General features: G+C 41.1%; 2 protein-coding genes across 6 annotated transcripts in view; both read right to left on the bottom strand.

Annotated features, from left to right (window-relative positions):
* Positions 1–8,162, bottom strand: part of LOC111858227 (diacylglycerol kinase zeta-like) — an 85,717-nt gene extending 77,555 nt beyond the window's left edge. For all 4 annotated transcript variants that reach the window (XM_023839804.2, XM_023839800.2, XM_023839801.2 and 1 more), the window contains exons 1-2: positions 8,028–8,162; positions 7,005–7,303 (exon numbers count right to left, since the gene is read on the bottom strand). In XM_023839804.2, coding sequence (XP_023695572.1) covers positions 7,005–7,297 — 293 coding nt within the window. In that variant the 5' untranslated portion in view covers positions 7,298–7,303; positions 8,028–8,162. The remainder of the gene's footprint in view (positions 1–7,004; positions 7,304–8,027) is intronic.
* Positions 8,163–13,141: 4,979 nt separating this feature from the next.
* LOC111858213 (cyclic AMP-responsive element-binding protein 3-like protein 1) overlaps positions 13,142–17,579 on the bottom strand; it is a 30,618-nt gene continuing 26,180 nt past the window's right edge. For both annotated transcript variants that reach the window (XM_023839776.2, XM_072718282.1), the window contains 2 exons: positions 16,908–17,157; positions 13,142–15,122 (listed from right to left, as the gene is read on the bottom strand). In XM_023839776.2, coding sequence (XP_023695544.1) covers positions 15,086–15,122; positions 16,908–17,157 — 287 coding nt within the window. In that variant the 3' untranslated portion in view covers positions 13,142–15,085. The remainder of the gene's footprint in view (positions 15,123–16,907; positions 17,158–17,579) is intronic.

A 17,579-nucleotide genomic window follows, 5' to 3' on the forward strand; every position in this document is an offset into this window, starting at 1 on the left:
CCTAATAATAGGGGGGGGGGGAATCACACAGCGCAGTAAAATTATATATAAGAAACTGTGGCAGAGTATGATGTCAAAGGTCTAACGTGAACCAAGACAGGATGTGCAGTAATTAGGCAGCTCAAACAGCGGCTGCCCTGATCAGCAGAGACCTCATTTTACATGTCATATGGGACACAGATCAGCGGGGGTCACGCTGCCTAGGCGCAGCAGAACTTACTATTGGTGCTTTAATTAAACAGCCTTCTCTACACTTCTTGTAATGTGGGGAGGTTTTAATTAATTGTGCTGCCTTAGAGATTCAGTACATTTATGACCCATCTCCCAGATTTGTGAGGTGTATCACTGCAAACTCATAAGCCATCACGCATAGGGCAGCGAATGAGAGAAATCCCTCTAGGCTTATATATATATATATATATATATATATATGTATGTGTGTGTATGTGTGTGTGTGTGTGTGTGTGTGTGTGTATACTTTCAGTTTTAATTCACTCGGACGCGAAACAGCGCAAACGTGACTAATGTCACAATATTGTTCAGTTCTGTAGCGACAGTCTTCACCCTCACCCAAGTTCGTTTGGCTCTGCAGTTGTCTGCCCTTCACTCTCCTCTTCACTACGGCTGTGCTGACGAGCAGCGCAAAATGTCCTCACCACTCCGAACTCAGCTGGCTATAATATGTAAATCGGAGAAAATATAATAATTTTACAAAGATCTGGGAAGGCGTGCTGAGGATTTACTACAAAGAGTATATGAAAGAATTACGAATCTCAATAAACTTTTAAGCCTACATCTTGCACGTTGAAAAAAACTCCGGAAAAATACCATTTCACAGGAGATGTACTCTCGCCGTAGAGAATTTCTTTGAGGATGATGTAAATTATGTAGTTAAGGCATCACAGAAGCATGCGACAGACCGCCTCATTCACATATAGCTAAGGCAATATCTAAATGAAAAATAATATTAACCCATAACTAAATTATTTTTATTTACGAAAGCAATATCATAATATGTTAAGACATGAAAATGTGAATGTGTCTATCGTTCTGAGAAGAGCCTCAGCCTCGTGCTCAAACCTGTGGCTCACGGGCCGCAGGTTGCCAACCCCTGACCTACTGTACCAAACATCATAGCCTAGCCTAGCCTACCTTCAAAACATACTCAGAACACTTACAATAGCCTACAGTTGGGCAAAATCATTAACATGAAGCCATTTTATAATGAAATATGAGATATCTCATGCAATTTATTTAATAGTGTTCTGAAAGTGAAATAACTTTTACCCATCTTAAAATCGAAATACTGTCACACGGACCACCGCAACCCAGGGAGCATGTGACGTCTGTGTGGTGTGTGTGTGTGTGTGAGTGTGTGTGTGTGTATATATATATATATAGTGGGCGGCCTTGTGGTTAGCACAAAAGTTTCCAAACCCTCCTTTAGATGTTCTCAATCTGCTTATGTGGGTTCCCTCCAGGTACTCTTGCCCAGTGTGTGTACGATTGATTGTAGTGCTGTCCAGAATGTCCTGTGACTTGTGTGTCCTGTCCACTTCCTGAGATAAAGCTCCAGGCTTAGCATGACATTGAACCTGAAAATGTGGTTTTGGATTTTATGCATATTGCATTTTTAAAAGGGAGCTTTTTAAGGTAATACTGCACATACAAAATTACTATTTAGGTGTATTATTTTTTCATTGCAGTAGAACACAGCAATAATTATCACCCCAGATGTAATTACTACAAAGAAAAGCTATTTGTTTATGTAGCAGATTTTTTTAAAAGGGGTTTGTTCAGAAGATATTTTCAGCCTTAACCAGAGAACAGAAGAAACTGTGGTAACAAAATAGTGACAAGTAGGAAGTGACATCATAATATGTCCTATTTGTAAAATCCCCTTTGTTTTGTCCCCCCCTTTTCTTTGCGATGTTAAGAACCATCAAGCACTACTTAGAAAATGATCAAAAACAGTAAAAATAATCAAATGTATTCATGGGGCATGAGATTAAAGCCACCAGGCCCTGATAAATTATGGATTTCAGTTCTTTGTTCCAGCTCTTATGATCTTAATATAATTGGAATATCAAAGAGTTCTTAATCCAGTCCATGGGGTCATTTATGTCTGCTTTCATGTCATTACCACCAGGATGTGTCCTCTGCTGGCGGGAGCTAGTTACAGGGAGAGCACTTTTCAGCTGAACAGGCCAGCAGCCGGATCATTTATTGCTATTGCATTAAAAAACACTGTAATATGCAACCCGGCAAACCCACTAGGTCAGAAAAAGTTAAATCCTCTCTCACACCTGCTCTGGGGTCGAATTGACCCCAAAGGCACATGTCAGGTGACTTCTCTTAGTAATATTATTATTAGAGTTATTTAGGAAACTGTACTTTTTCAATTCCATTTTCCAAATAAAAATATATCAAACATTTTCCAAAACTATTTGGTGCAACAGTGATCAGCAAAACTAACTGGAAAGAACAACAGATCATGGATAATGAAGTACATGATGTAGTGAAGGAAAAAATGGTTAATAAAGAGCATATAGGAAAGGATGACCAAGCAGAGGCGTGAGATGATCAGAGTCATGGATGGTAACCTGACCAGACAGAGAAACCCCATGATCCCAGGTGACATGCAGATATGGAAATATCCAGTGGGGATTTTCCCTGTTATTATAAAGGTGCTGCCATCTGTATTAGACAGACTAGCCGCTAAAAAGAAGAGTTCAAAGCACAGGTGTTTAAATTCCCAGGTTTAGAGCACAGTAGCTAATAAATCATATTACTGAAACTAGCTGATAATGCATGTGATTAAAAAAACAACATGGGTATGAAGAACCTATGGACCACTAAAAACCACAAAGCATAGCTGTGTGGGAGGCCGTGTCTGACTTTTAACCAGTAACAGAAGAGTGTCTCTCCGTACTTCCTGGCAGCAGAGTTCTCAGGCCTCCGAGAGGCAGCCCTGAGGCTATGAATAGATTATTTCCTGGCTGGGATGGTGGCTTCCGCATATGGATCCTTCACTCACTTCCTTTTCATTTTTCCACCTCTCGTTCTATAGGAGTAACACTAGACTAGTTTTACAGCGTTTTGGCTTCAAGTTAATGTACAGCATTTGTCAGAATTCATTGCCGATGCACCGTTTAATCTCAAGTCTGCCTCAAATTCACCACTCATCATACTACATCAAATAACCAGTACATTTGTTATAGGGTTCACAATATGTATATACTGTAAGTCACTAATACAAGACTGAAACACCAAGCATTCTCCAAAATCATGAGGTTGTAAGTAATTTCAGTAATATAAATTATGGCAAATCTCAATGCCATGAAAATACAATGGAAAAAAACAATGACTATTATTTATTCATGAGAGTGTTTGGATATGTGGCATGGCACAGGCGGGAAAAGAAGGTGACGATCCACTGGTGGCTCATGTGACAACAGGAGTTTATTAGGGAACCGAACACTGGGAAAAGCCACAAGCTAGAAGGACCATGAGGGATCAGAAACAAACAGGGAAAAATAACAAGAACTAACTACACAAACCATAAAGTAACAAGGGAGCAGGAAACTAAACAGCACAGCACACACTAACCTTCACAAAACAATGTATATAATACAACAAATCACTGGAAAACAGAACAGGACAGACACTTAAATACACATAGAAAACTGGGGCAAACAAGGAAGAGGTGTAAGACAATCAATTAACCAATCAAGCCAGGGCTCAGGACAACAAGCAACAGAACAATCAACAAGCACTGGCACAAGAAAATGGGAATCAGGTGGAACTAATAATTAACAAGCACAGAAACTAGGGGACTTAAATACCAGAAACTAAAACATTAACTACATGCTGGGAATTAAACACTAGGAAGAGAACGCAAGGATAATTAAACAGAACCAGAATGGAACAGAACATAAGCAGGGATAACCTAGGACAAGAAAACACTGGGAAACAAAGCTCCACGAAGTACAAATAAACGCATGCCTTGGGCCAGCCTTAAACCCATGACCAGCAAGATTCAGTTTCTGAGCCACACAGTCAGCCCACTGAGCTATGTGGCGGTCAAGGGAGCAGGGGAAGCACACAAGGGTGTGACAAGACGTGGCGGCCAGCGACACCTTCTGGCCAAATGGGGAAGAGACACAAAGGACAGGACCAGACAGGTGCTCTCCCTCAAAAGACAGTAGCTGCAACTCAAGCAGAAATTTACCTGGAATGAGTCATCCTTATATTGTGAAGGAAACCACATTTGCATTTGCTGCGGGTGGCAAAGAAGTTCAACAGGTACAGTGACAATTTTCTTTTTAAATCATCCATCCTTATTCCGTCTTGCCAAATGTCAGTGATGTAATCACTTTTTAACTATTTAAAAAGGATCCACGTCCTGTAACAGTGACCAAACCAGACTACGTATTGTAATGTCAGTGCAGCCATGTTGTAAGTAAGGATAAAAGTTGACTTTGTGCCCTTTCAGGCACCTATACCATGGCACTCACAGCTTGGTACCCGCCCACTGCTCTTCAGCGTGTGGCCGTCATACACACAGATCGTGCTCCAGAACATGGAGAGGTATTCAGGGGCTGGCCGTCATAGCGGTGCCCTTGTGACACTAACACTGCATATAAATGAGATGCTCACCTACAGGGCTTCTTCCCTTCCTGAAGGTCATGCTGTTCAAGACATCTCAATACACTGCCATGCTTGACTATACTGCATTCATTCTCAAGGAGTTACAGACAAAACAAATGCTGTATATTGCTATCCTCTGGGTTTATTTTTTAAATATTACTCAACAGAGCAACATATACTCAACAGGGGTGCCACAAAGAGAAGGATGTTAGGATGATTCTTCCAAGGGCCCCTCATTGACAGGGGCCTTAAAAAAAATTTGGAACATAACTGGATTGATTTGGGTTGGGGGCCCGATATGATACAAAATCCCTAGCGGTGCCCCTGATTCTCAATCCAGAATATAATTTGATACAATGTACCATGTGCAGAGTAACTAAACACTCTCACATATTTGCACTGGCTCCCTCGTCACGCACTGAGCATGCGGTGAACTTCAGAGACCACAGACCTCCACGCCGGCCATCTCACAGCTGCTGCCTGGCCTTAGAAGGGCCGCATCCCACACAGCAGAAAAGAATTTCAATGCAAAATTATCATTTCAAAATCAATAACACATCATGCCACATATCAATAAACCCAATTATCAAGGCAATGTGTAAAACATTCTACAAAAGAAGGTATTTATCAAAGGATTTTATTTGTAATAAATTGTAGAATCGGTAGTTGTTAAATTATGGTATTGGTGGCCTAATGGTTAGGGAGGTGCACTTATAATCAAAAGATTGCTGGTTCAAATTTCTAACCTGCAAAGTACCTCTGAGGGACCCTGGGAAAGGTACCACCTCCAAGCACTGCTCTCTGGGCGCTGAATTAGCTGCCCCTGCTATGCCACAATGCCACATATGGGTTAAATGCAGAGGATACATTTCATTGTTATGTGCTGTGGTATGTCATCAATGACAACTGATCACTTTCACTTATGGGGGGGGGGTCACTGAATTCCTGTAAATATCCTCCCTTTTACTTTGCTTCTTCTTCAGAACTCAGAACTATAGCATCATAGTGGGTCTTGCCTCTTAGTAGTGCAGCATGTTAAAATCTGTTCCGGAGGTGGATCCGCCAAGGCCACAAAGTGGGACTCACTAAGCGCCTCTTCAGCTCCCTTTCGGCGTTATGCAAACTCCACATTCCCGCTGCCCCTCTCATCCCATTACATAAGCATCCTACCCCGCACACCAGTCCGTATCCCCTGCCCACTGCGTGCCGAGCGCCGGTGTGCCACACATTCCTATTACGAGAAGAAGCCCTCATCTCCTTACATAATACGAGTGAAGGGTTAGGGTTAAGTAACCAGCCTGTAGGTACAAAACCAACAGGTGAAGTTGAGGATAGCAGCAGAGAGGAATCTAAGCCACAGACATCCATGTTCCGTTTGGTTTTTCACCACAACCAAAAATCACAGTGTGAGTCATTTTGTGCTCATTATATTTTGGGTTCCCTCAGGACCACAGGCGGTGACTCTGACCTTGTATGTCTGAAGTACAAGAACAAATTCAGCAGCACAAGTTAAACTCTCATTAAAGAACCAGTTCAAAGAGAAATGCTTAGATGCTCTAACACATCTAGCAGTAATGTTCTTGTTGACAACCATCCTCTTGAAATTCAAAATCTAATTAGACACATGTACATGAAATCCCAAATAAGGTTGCATTTGATTTTATGTAGGCCTTTCAATTAACAATGTATTGGTTTCAGAAGAAGTGACAGCTATACTACCATTAAAATAGTGATTAGTATTTCTAACCAATATAAAAAAGAACCCCTTTTTGACAGGTGATGCACTGACTGTTTGTTTATATATGTTTGCTTTACTGCATTCATTAGAAATTCTCTATTGTGAATCTTTACCTTGAAATATCGCCGTAATTCATAAATATAAAAGCCACTCTAATGTATGTGCCCTGAACAATAAGGCCTAGTGTCTGTATAAACATCCCACTTGTCGATTATTTATGACGACTGGAAGCCAAATTAAGCTAACAGGTAGATAAGTAGCTTGTGGGCCGAGATGCTACGTATCACGTTAAGCCTTGTCACAAACAAAAGCAGTGTATATCACTGCAATCCCGCGGTTAATCAGAGCTGGTTTAACGAAGAAACAATCGATTAAAGTGTATGCAGTATAGCATAAAAGAAAAGGGCAAAAGTATGAAATATAAATATGCACTTTGGTCAAAATGAATGTGCAGTTACAGTATAAAGTATCTGTACTTATTTGTAATACCCTGGGTATCATTGTTATCATTTCAATTACTAGAACTTTCGGGGCAATCAGCAGAAAACGGACCAATTAATTTTAATCTTGTTCTTGGGTGAGATGACCCACACATTACGGGCGAATCGTGCCTTACCTGTAAGACACCTGTTTCCTAAGGTTCCGGTGCAGAAACTCGCTCTCCATCTGTATGTCCTCCTCCCCCGTCACAATCGGCTCTTCGGATCGGCTCTCAGCTTCGGCTGCCCGATCTCTGGTGCTCTCGTCCAGGTTGTGACATTGCCCATCCTCGCCTTCGTGAACGATCGCCTCGCCGTTGTCGGCTGGACCTCTTAAGGTCGGCGGCTTCGTTGCCATTGTTGGGGTGCCGTGCGAGCCGCGGCCAGATCGGGCTGAGCTGCCCCCGGTGCACGTCGCCGCATCAGCCATCGACCGCTGAAAGGAAGCAGGTGTCAGAGTAAATATATACGCAGCTGGAAGCAAGCTTTGTAGCTGCAGCAATCCTGTGTGTGTACAGTAAGTTATGTTGTTACTAGATCATTTGTTATGTGTCCTTCATACTAAGGCGCAGCGCTGGCGATCGGGATGGCTGGAACGCAAAGCAGCAGGAGTCGCAGCGGGATCCGACCGGCACCGTCAGCAGGAAACTATTGCGAATCCAGCAGGACAAGATGCCTGTCCTGCGTTTGGTCTTTGTCTGGTGATTTGGCGTAAGTAACTCATTAAGAAGTGATATATTCTCCGCCTGCTTGATTTCTAAACGATAACCGTAATTAGCTAGTAAATCACGGGTAAAACACTATCTATATGCTCCGCTTAATGGTTGTCAAATAAATTAGGAAAAAAACCGCCTGGGATCGACTGAATAGAATTCCTTTTCATCTGGAAAACTTGATACCAAACTATTTTTTTTTATTAACAGGGGTTCCCTAACACCTGTGCAAGTCCCCTGTTAAGCATTAATTTATTAGCAATGATCTGACTGTTTTCATAACACACTTGTCTGGATGCATTTCAAAATGCTGCATTTAGTGTACATTCAGCTACAAGTACGTTTTTGCCAAAACCCTACGCTGCCTGTGTGAATGAATCGATTATAAGTCAGTTGTCTTTATGTCTATCAACAATTTTCAGAATTTTCCCCCAGTTTTCCCATTACCTCGTATGCTGTCAGAATCCGAAGCTAAATCCAAACATGTCCCATATGTAGCCTATATGAAGGCTCGCCCTTTACCGTGGAAAATGTCCCTCTGAATGGCGCCTTAAAACTGATTCACACCTAGGTGTCAGATTACATCTGCTTTATAACGTAATGTTTGAGGAAATGTCGGGAATGCGGACGTATTGCATCACGCTGTGATTTGTTTGCCTCGATGCATTCAAGCGATTCTAAATGGTAATTTCCACTAATGATTAGACCACCACAAAGTATAGCATATTTCTAATTATGAAGAGACCCTTTGATGGATTTCTCTAGTTAATTTGTAGTTATTTCATTATTTTCATTTAGTTCACTCATTTGCAGCTTTCATATTTCGTCCTGTCCTTGCTTCTTGCTTCCTCACATCATGTTCTTTACGTATCTCATACAACTCATTCACACCAAGGCCATCTGACTGCCTGGCTTCTGGAGTCTGTACAAAGAGCATAGATAAACGGTCTGCTTCCCTCAGAGGGGGCAGACAGACCATGGACCAGCCGTGTGTAAACATCTTTCTGTAACATTTTCGTCCTGTCTCAATAAACTGCTTAAGCTGAAAGGAAACTGCCTCATCTGTCGAATCTGAAAGAACCTGAGGATTCACTGAAGAAATCTATGACAGTCAAACCTTGAGATACAAAGATAATTAAGTTTAGTTAACAATATATGATATTTTACCCTGTACAGAGTTGAAGTCAAAGGTTTACAGTAGCCTACATAGGCCTATACAGAGGCTAAAAGATTTTCCGACTAATATTTTTACAAATCCACACTAGGTCTGAGCGATATGGAGAATTGCTTTATCGTGGTCATTTTTTTTGTATTAGTCAGCGTCAATAATAATATAAATAACATCACTGCCTGACCTCACAAATGCTCTTCTGGATGAATGGGCAAAAATTCCCACAGATACACTTTAAAATCTTGTGGAAAGAGAAGAGTGGCAGCTGTTATAGCTGCAAAGGGGGGACCAACTCCACATTAATGCCTATGGATTTAGAATGTGATGTCATAAAACTTCCTGTAGGTGTAATGGTCAGGTGTCCCAATACTTTTGTCCATATAATGTGTATATAATCCAAGTCAATATTTTTTTACTTTAACTTCACATTATTTTGCTTTAAATTGTCTTAGAATTACCCTTGAAAATAAAAAAACTCAACGAATGGACTGCAAACTGAAATCTAATTTTAATAATAGGCTGTCATTCAATAAATAAATAAAATCTTTTTGTCATAAATTGTAACGCTAGAAAACGTGGACAGGATGTTTTTTGTTGAGTTTTCTCCCCGACTGTCTTGCAGCTTATTCAAGAGAACGGGTTTCACGTTGATGGTAGTTGTCACCCATCCAGTTTTTAACCGACACGTGATATGTCCCGTATTTCTTCAGATTTAAAGTGAAATCCCAGTTGCTGGTTTTTGTGACTGTAAGCACTTGCGTTCTGTATGGTCTACTGCAGTGTTTCCCAATCCAGTTCTTCCGGGCCCACAGACGGTCCATATTTTTGCTCCCTGCCAGTTCCCTACCGGAGGGAGCAAAAATGTGGACTGTCTGAGGGTTTGCGAGGAATGGATTGGAAAACACTGGTCTATTGGATGGCAAAGCTTCAAGTCGTGCAGTATTTCCGTTTTTTATTAAATTGTAAACTGCAAGAAGTACCGCTATACCACCTACATTTTTACCCTGTTTATCCACAGTATCTCCATTTTTGAAAGGTGTAGGGGCTGCTGAGCTGCCGCTTTCTTCACAGAAACTTCAAGTTTCCCGTGAGGGAGTCATTATCTCTTCCACAAAACATTAGCATGTGATGCGTCCAGCTGACTCAACCAACTTTGCGGAATATTTGTTGTAATAGGCTGTCAGTTCGTAAAAGGCTACCATGTGATTGGTTGGAATTGCCTTAGTTTCTGTGATGTAATAGGCTGATGTTTGCCATCAAGCAATGTTCCTTTTCGACAGTTTATCGAAGTTTTCTAATTTTCCTTTTGTTTAGAATTTGGTGATCAGTGGTCATTGTCAACACACCACAGCACACAGTGCGCAAAAACGAAATGTGTCCTCTGCATTTAGTGACCGTATGTGACTTCCGTGATATAGCAGGGGGCAGCTAATTCAGCGCCCGGGGAGCAGTGCTTGGTCGGGGATTCGAACAATTACAAGTGCGCTTCCTTAAACATCAAGCCCACTGCCCACAAAGGCAAAGTTTTTGCTCCAGGTGAGCAAAACCTCGGCATGGCCCCGCTTGCACTGCTGTATAAGTACCGCGCGCTAACCGATTGCGCCACTGGAGCTTTGTTTATATTATGGGCAACGATAAATCGATATATTGTTTATATCACTCCAGACATATGTTACTATACATTTCCTGTGTGAAGCCAATAAAGATATCTATTTTATTTCCATAAACGGCAAAAATGAATATATCGAAATAATGAGATTTATTTCAGCCTTTATGTACTATATTTGAGGTCAAAAGTTACATACACCTAAAAATTTTTAAACTGTTTTTTTTTTTTTTTTTACAACTCCAGACATGTTATGTTACCATACATTTCTTGTGTGAAGTCGATCAGGGTATCTACTTTATAAGAGGTAATATCAAATGAATAGCTATAACACATTTATTTCAGTCTTTATTTACTTTTTCAGATTTTCCAAAGGGTCGAAAGTTTACATGCATTTTGTTAGTATTTGGTGGCATTGCCTTTTTATTGCTTTCTAAATGCTTAGTGAAGCCTTCTGCAAGCTTCTCAGAATATGTGTGAATGTATTAATGCCAATTCCTCCTGACAGGATTTGTGTAATTCCACCTTGGCTGGGTGCACAAAAAACTGTGTGTGCTTCAGATCAGGGCTTCATGGTGGGTACTGCAACACTATGCTGTCTCTAAGCCGTTTTGTTACAGCTTTGAAGGTTTGCTTAGCTTCACTGTCCTGCTGGATAATAAAGTTGTGACCAGATTTTTGGCTGTTGTCTTAAGGTGTTGCTTTAGACAATTTTTAGACAATCTTCCTTATAATGCCATCCAGTGCACCAGTCCCTTTACCGGCAGAACGCCCCAAATCATTATGGCCAATTTTAGTTTCATCTTACCAGGTTCTGATGATCACATGTTCCAGCAATTTGGTGTATGTCAACTTTTGGCTTCAACTGCACACAGGAGTTCTTTGATTTTCACATAATCCCGTCTCGCTCTCTCTGTGAGACATATTAAAGGTGAGAGTTAAAGGTCAGCCATATACCTGGTACCCCCGGAGCCTTTTTTTTGGGGGGGGGGGTTGAACACCCAACAGTCATTTGATTACTCTGCAGTCCACAGCATTCAAAATAACAGCGTGCTGGGTACCAGTACAGTGTCCTAACCCAGAGAGTCACACACTTTTCCAAATGTGTTTTCAGATTTTTTCATTCATTTTACCGTTTCATTCATAATAATATCAAGCAAAAATAGAAATTGTCATAAGTGTGTGCAAATAAGTATGATTTTGCAGCCGTACCATAAGTCCACCTATAAAATGTTTCTGAAAGAACTGGACCAGAGAGATCTTTATCCTTTGAATGTGTGCCAGTGTACATATTTTGGGCTGCAACAGGAAAAGATAATCTCTGGAATGGTGACAGCAACGGGTAGATGCCAGCGGGCTATGCAGAGCAAACCTGTCACCAAGGAATGTAGGATATGATGTCACCCTTCAGGATCTTTGGGCCGGAGTTGTTTGTTGCTTTATAATGTTCATATGTTCCCAATGTTCTGATGCTGATTTGCCCAACCTGAGGACACGGCATCCATGCAGCACATGCTGTAGCGGATAGACGTTCATACATGAACCTCCTCACGGGAGTGAAGAACCTTGCCTAGGACCTGACATTCATTCAGTCCAAAAAACTATGTTCACATCAGGAGTACAGGCATCATACCTCGCATGCAATTTCTATCAATCCAGCCTGTTCAATAATAAAAGCTTTCAATGCATCATCCCTTCAATAAAATCAAGGTGATTCATAAGTGCAGTCAAGGTAACGACACAGGAGATTATTCACCTACAGAACAGTACTGGTAATTATAGCTCAGGAACATTTTTAAATCTTTCAGAAGTAAACACCTTTCAATACTCATGGAATAAACAACCTAGAGGTTCTTTTCTTGTGACACTAATCAATGCAGACAATAGGCTTAAATGTTCTTAGTAAGTAGAAATTTTGCCCTTCCAACACATTAGAATAAAATTGCTTTGTTCCTCAAAATCTTTCTGGTGTTAAAATAGGTAATAAAATATCTATAATATATATAATTTTCTAGCTAATTAATTCATTTAATTCACATGGCACTGTAAATCCTCAAAAATCAAATTGCTTTAATTGTGTTTATTGGTCTCTTTTGGCTCCCTGCTTTTATTGTTTTGCAAGCAAATATAAGGTCACATGACTAGAGTTGAGTAGATTTAGGATATCCCTCTCCAGGTACTGATTTGTAAAGTATGAGTTATGAAACAGAGAAAGATTTCACTGACTGCCTAGTATAATATCTGCCATACATGTAATATGCATGAGATCTTAAATCCATTCCTCCATTTTCTGTAAACGCTTGTCCTGTTTAGAGTTGTGGGGGGGTTCAGAGCCTATCACAGAGGCTACAGGCATGAGGCGTGGAACAACCCAGGATGGGGCACCAACCCATCGCAACACACACTCACACACCATTCACTCACTCAAGCAAACCTATGGACAATTTGGCAACTCCAGTCAGCCTCAGCATGTTTTTGGACTGTGGGAAGAAAATCAGAGGAAACCCCACGACAACACGAGGTGAACATGCAAACCCCCCCCCCCACACACACACACACACACACACACACACACACACACACACCCCTGGCGTAGACTCAAACCCAGATCTCAGAGGGGTGAGGCGACAGTGTTGACCACTACACCACCATGCCACCCCTAGAGCTTAAATCCGCTTCAATAATTAAATTAACAAAAGCCTTACTGTTATAATGCAAATAATACATTTTGGCATGGATGAAAATAAAATAGAGGAAAGCAAACAATAATCCAACAGACACAAATTTGCTGATGCATTTTTAATTGCTTTCATGCTAACTACAGGATAGGACAGAAATACAGTATTAAAAATGAAACATGGAATAAACGTTTTGGTGGTGCACTCAGTTATCTTTATAATTTACAGTCCCTGGCACTGCATACCTCACTTTCAGTGAATCTGCTGCTTTGTGTGAATCATGGGAAACCAGTTCATGCACAGAACACACAATATCCAGAGACAGCGAATGAATATAATAATTCTGATATAAAAATATCTTCCTTTTTTACACAGTGCACAGTTTCACTACTCATATTTACAAATGCAAATACAAAGGGGAAGCTATTATACAGCACAGGCAAATTATGGTTACATACACTGCGGAAAATATTCAGATGGTTTTTATGAGAGCAGATACTGATAAATTCCAGTGTTACTGTATGCACTTTAACGGTCGTCCACATTTAAGCAAATAGGTTCGGGGTTGAATCATTAGCAAAAGGAGATATCTGGCTCTTAAAGGGATTTTTTGTTGTATTTTTTATAAGTTTTGCAAGTTACCAGTTCCTTTTTTTTAATATATACTTATATGCATAATGACCTGTTCAGAGACTCAAGCCTGCTATAGCTCTGGGTTACAGGGAGACATTACATCTGCACTGGACAACAGCTTTGGTGGGCTGTACTACTTGTTTTCTCCACGAGGGGTGCCTGACAGTGAACGGCAGACACATTAGCATACGATGCTGCATTTCAGTCGGTGAGGCACCCCCTTCTTTGAGCCCTGACACCTGCCCCTTTCTGCCTCTTCCTGGGAGATTGGTCAGCCATCCACATGGTACTCACTTCCCAGAGTTCAGTCTGACTCCCCCTTTTCCATTATACAACTGTCTGCCATCCAGTGCCTCTATAAGCTTAAATGTGGACTTGTTTTAACACAATGACGAATATACTATTTCCAAAATGCTAGTAGAATATATACATTTCAATGATTGAAAACGAAAACCAGGTGGTTCAGAAACACTATTGTTTTGGAAAATCTTATCTGAAAGATTTGTCTGAAAAAAAATATATATATGTCATCCAGCTTTTCACTCTTTCAGTTATTAATGTCAGTTTATATTAATTTTGTTAATTTTGTTTCTTGCTTCCCATGCAAAACTTTCTTAACACAGAAATAATGAAATAAGGTAGAAAACTGTCTAACAGTTATGATAAAACAGTGTAAACAAAACATTTTCTTAATTTTCAAAGGCAAATGTTAGAAATTCCTTGGTAGCATGTATCAGGAGTTGTATATTTGTACACACACACACACACACACACACACACACACACCCGTCAACATTAACAGGATACTTTAATACCCAGATTGAATTAAAGATACTCTGTCATTCACACTCACTCTTTCCAACAAGCCATTTGGATTAACAAAGAAAATATAATTAAAAACAATAAAACATTTCTGATTGTATAAGAGGGTACAGACTGAACTCAGAGCATGACATAGAAATACTGCAGTCTAAATATGCTGGTATCTGTAACAATTTGAAAATATCCTAATAAAATATTCACCCTTGAGAAATCCTTCAATAAATTACAAAATTATATGGGTGATTGCACAATTTTAGAGCTGGCAAAAATAATTAAAGTCCTCCACCCCCCCACAAACTTACACAAATCTCACAGAGCACAGCCTATGCTGCCCATGCTTTCACTCCCCATTACCAAGAAAAACCGGAGAGAATGTGATGTTTTATTCAGAGTGATATCCATGCCTGTGGTGACGATGACTCCCCATTCGCACTTCGCCTTTGTCTCTCATCTGCATGGGAATCTGGGCGTTACTCTGGAGGTACAAGGCAGGGGCATGGATGCACACAAGGGGGCGCTGTGGAGCTGGAGACGTCCACTGAGGGTCATGAGTCTGTGGGAAGCTGCACAGGAATGGCAGCTCCAGCCCTCTGGGCTAGAAATACTCTGTGCTGCCAGTGGGTTTCGCCTTCCTGTGGACAATAAGCAGGAGATAGCAGGTGCTGAGCCAGAGGGCCAAAAACTACAGGCATGGGCAGGCTGCCCTACAGTATTCTGACACTGCATTACCACCAATGACCAGAGGGGGTGCTGAAGCGCCCTCCACACGCATACTTCCAGTGCTACTGACTCCACCTGCTCGTTCTCTGACAGCACCGACCCAGAACGAGGCTCAGAGTTCATAACCTGAGTCTAATAGCAAAAGTACTTGGTTCATCCACTCATCTGATGCCAGGGACTGCGCTGGGCAAATAATGCTCCAGAGAGCAGACGTACGTCATAAGGGGAGGACACGGCTATGAGACAACACCCGGCAAGCTCCGCCCACTTGGTACAAACACAGGAACCATCGTCTGAAGACTTAAAGTCAGCAGTTCCTGTAATTGTGCTTTCCAAGGGTCTATTCTGTTTCTTTCAGTAGCATAGTGTGTGTTGCCAACTCCTTCTGCAGGAATGTGTTCAATAGTATAAATGCTTTCAGTTTTGCTTACGTGTGAGGAGCCTTTTAGGAAGGTGTTAATCACAATGACAGAAACAACCATCAGACCTTCAAAGAAAATAATATATATGGAAAAAATAAAGCCATAAAAGTACCAAAAAATCTAAGCCTGTCCAAGCATTTTACTATACACAGATGTACGGACATTTTACTTTCTGTACTGCATCAGTATTCAGTTTTATTAACAACAGAAACATAGTTCAAATGCACTTAGTATTTCCTTAAATTTAAACACGCAATTGTTAAATAGTCATCCACCCTCTACTGCTGTGACAGCTCGTTTCGGCAGCCAAAAAGCATTATTTCCGCTGTGTGGATTATAAAAAACAAAATATGCAAGGTGGTTTGACCGGTTGTGAGCAAACAAGCTGATCTTTCAAAACAACTCCTGCCTAGTATTATGTTGGGATTCAGAACAAAGCAAGGCAGAGATGCATATTTTAATGTATAGACTTCCTAGTCTGTGATGGGCTGGCTCCCCATCCAGGGTTGTTCCCTGCCTCATGCCCGTTGCTTCTGGGATAGGCTCCGGACCCCCCGCGACCAAGTAGGATAAGCAGGCTGGAAAATGGATGGATGGATGGATGGATGGACTTCTAGTTCTACTAGTGAAAGTACCTTGATAATCACCGGTAAAAAGATCCTAAATCTCTAAATCTACATAGTACATTCACAAAACAAAGCAAGTAACTATTGCATCGCTGAAGCTCTTTTGTAATACAGGTCGTCGTAATTATGCATACAAAATACTGTGAAAAAGTCTTAAGCAGTCAAAGAAAATCACGTTTACAGTACATGATTTTCATGGTAGTGTAGAACTGTAATGTCTGTCAAATTGTTTAAGTTTAGCCATTTCAAAACCTCTCCTGAAGTCACGCCAGTATCTGCAGCCACCATCCATCACATCCATTTATTTCTGACTCGACCACTAGCACAACAGGATTGGCTAATCAATACATCATTGACTTTTGTTAACTAATTAAATTGATGAATTAAGTAAGCTGGTGGTGACAAACACATGGAATGGCTGAGGTGCCCTGAGGAGGGAATTGGGAACTGAAGCTGTGTTCTTCTAACCAGCCAACTAAACATAGTAACTTTTTGGAGAACAGAAGAAATTCTTATTAGTTTTTATTATGTTCCTCTTAATTTGCATATGTTCTAATGTTCAATTGTGCTTTTAACTGCCTAGATAAACAGCTTTACACATGCATTGTACGCACAATATAATATTCAATGCCCCCTTGCCACACCTCACCTTTCATGGTACTCTTCTTTATCACCGAGGAAGTTGGTCTCTGTCCTGTTCAGGTCCACCAGATCCGTGTGGACCTTGTCCAGGTACTTGCTGGTTTCGTGCTCCCCGTGAGGAGCGGTTGCTGGCTGCTCCTTGGTGAAGCTGCGGGAGGCGCCGTCCCACTCGCTGGCGTCTTCCATCTTCAGGAAGCCGCTGTAGGGCTCCTCCAACGGGGAAGCCTCGTCATAGAAGAGGAGGCTGCGCGAACGGACTGCGGCACAGCGTACACACCGTCATTATATTTATTTATTTAGGAGACACTTTTTTCCAAAGCAATAAAGTAGGGGTAGCCAATCCCTGAAGGTTAAGGGCTTTGCTCAAGGACCCAAAGGCAATATCACTCTGCCCAGCACAGGATTTGAACCAGCAACCTTCTGATCATGAGCACAGTGTCCTAAACCACAGAGCCACATATTGCCCTCATAATGTTTAGATAAACCTCCTAAGTGCTTAGTTCTTCGATTAGATACAGTTCTCTATGTATTATTCATTCAAGACTCTTATCTTTCTTACAGTATTTATGAAAAAAATCTTGCTGTGTGTAAACGGTTCTGTACAACACAATTAATAATAATAATTAAGCAGCAAGGTCACTAGATCTTTGATGGGCTAAATGCATCATAGCAGTCTTTC

Source organism: Paramormyrops kingsleyae, chromosome 11 (genome assembly GCF_048594095.1).
Source record: "Paramormyrops kingsleyae isolate MSU_618 chromosome 11, PKINGS_0.4, whole genome shotgun sequence".
Taxonomy (NCBI): domain Eukaryota; kingdom Metazoa; phylum Chordata; class Actinopteri; order Osteoglossiformes; family Mormyridae; genus Paramormyrops; species Paramormyrops kingsleyae.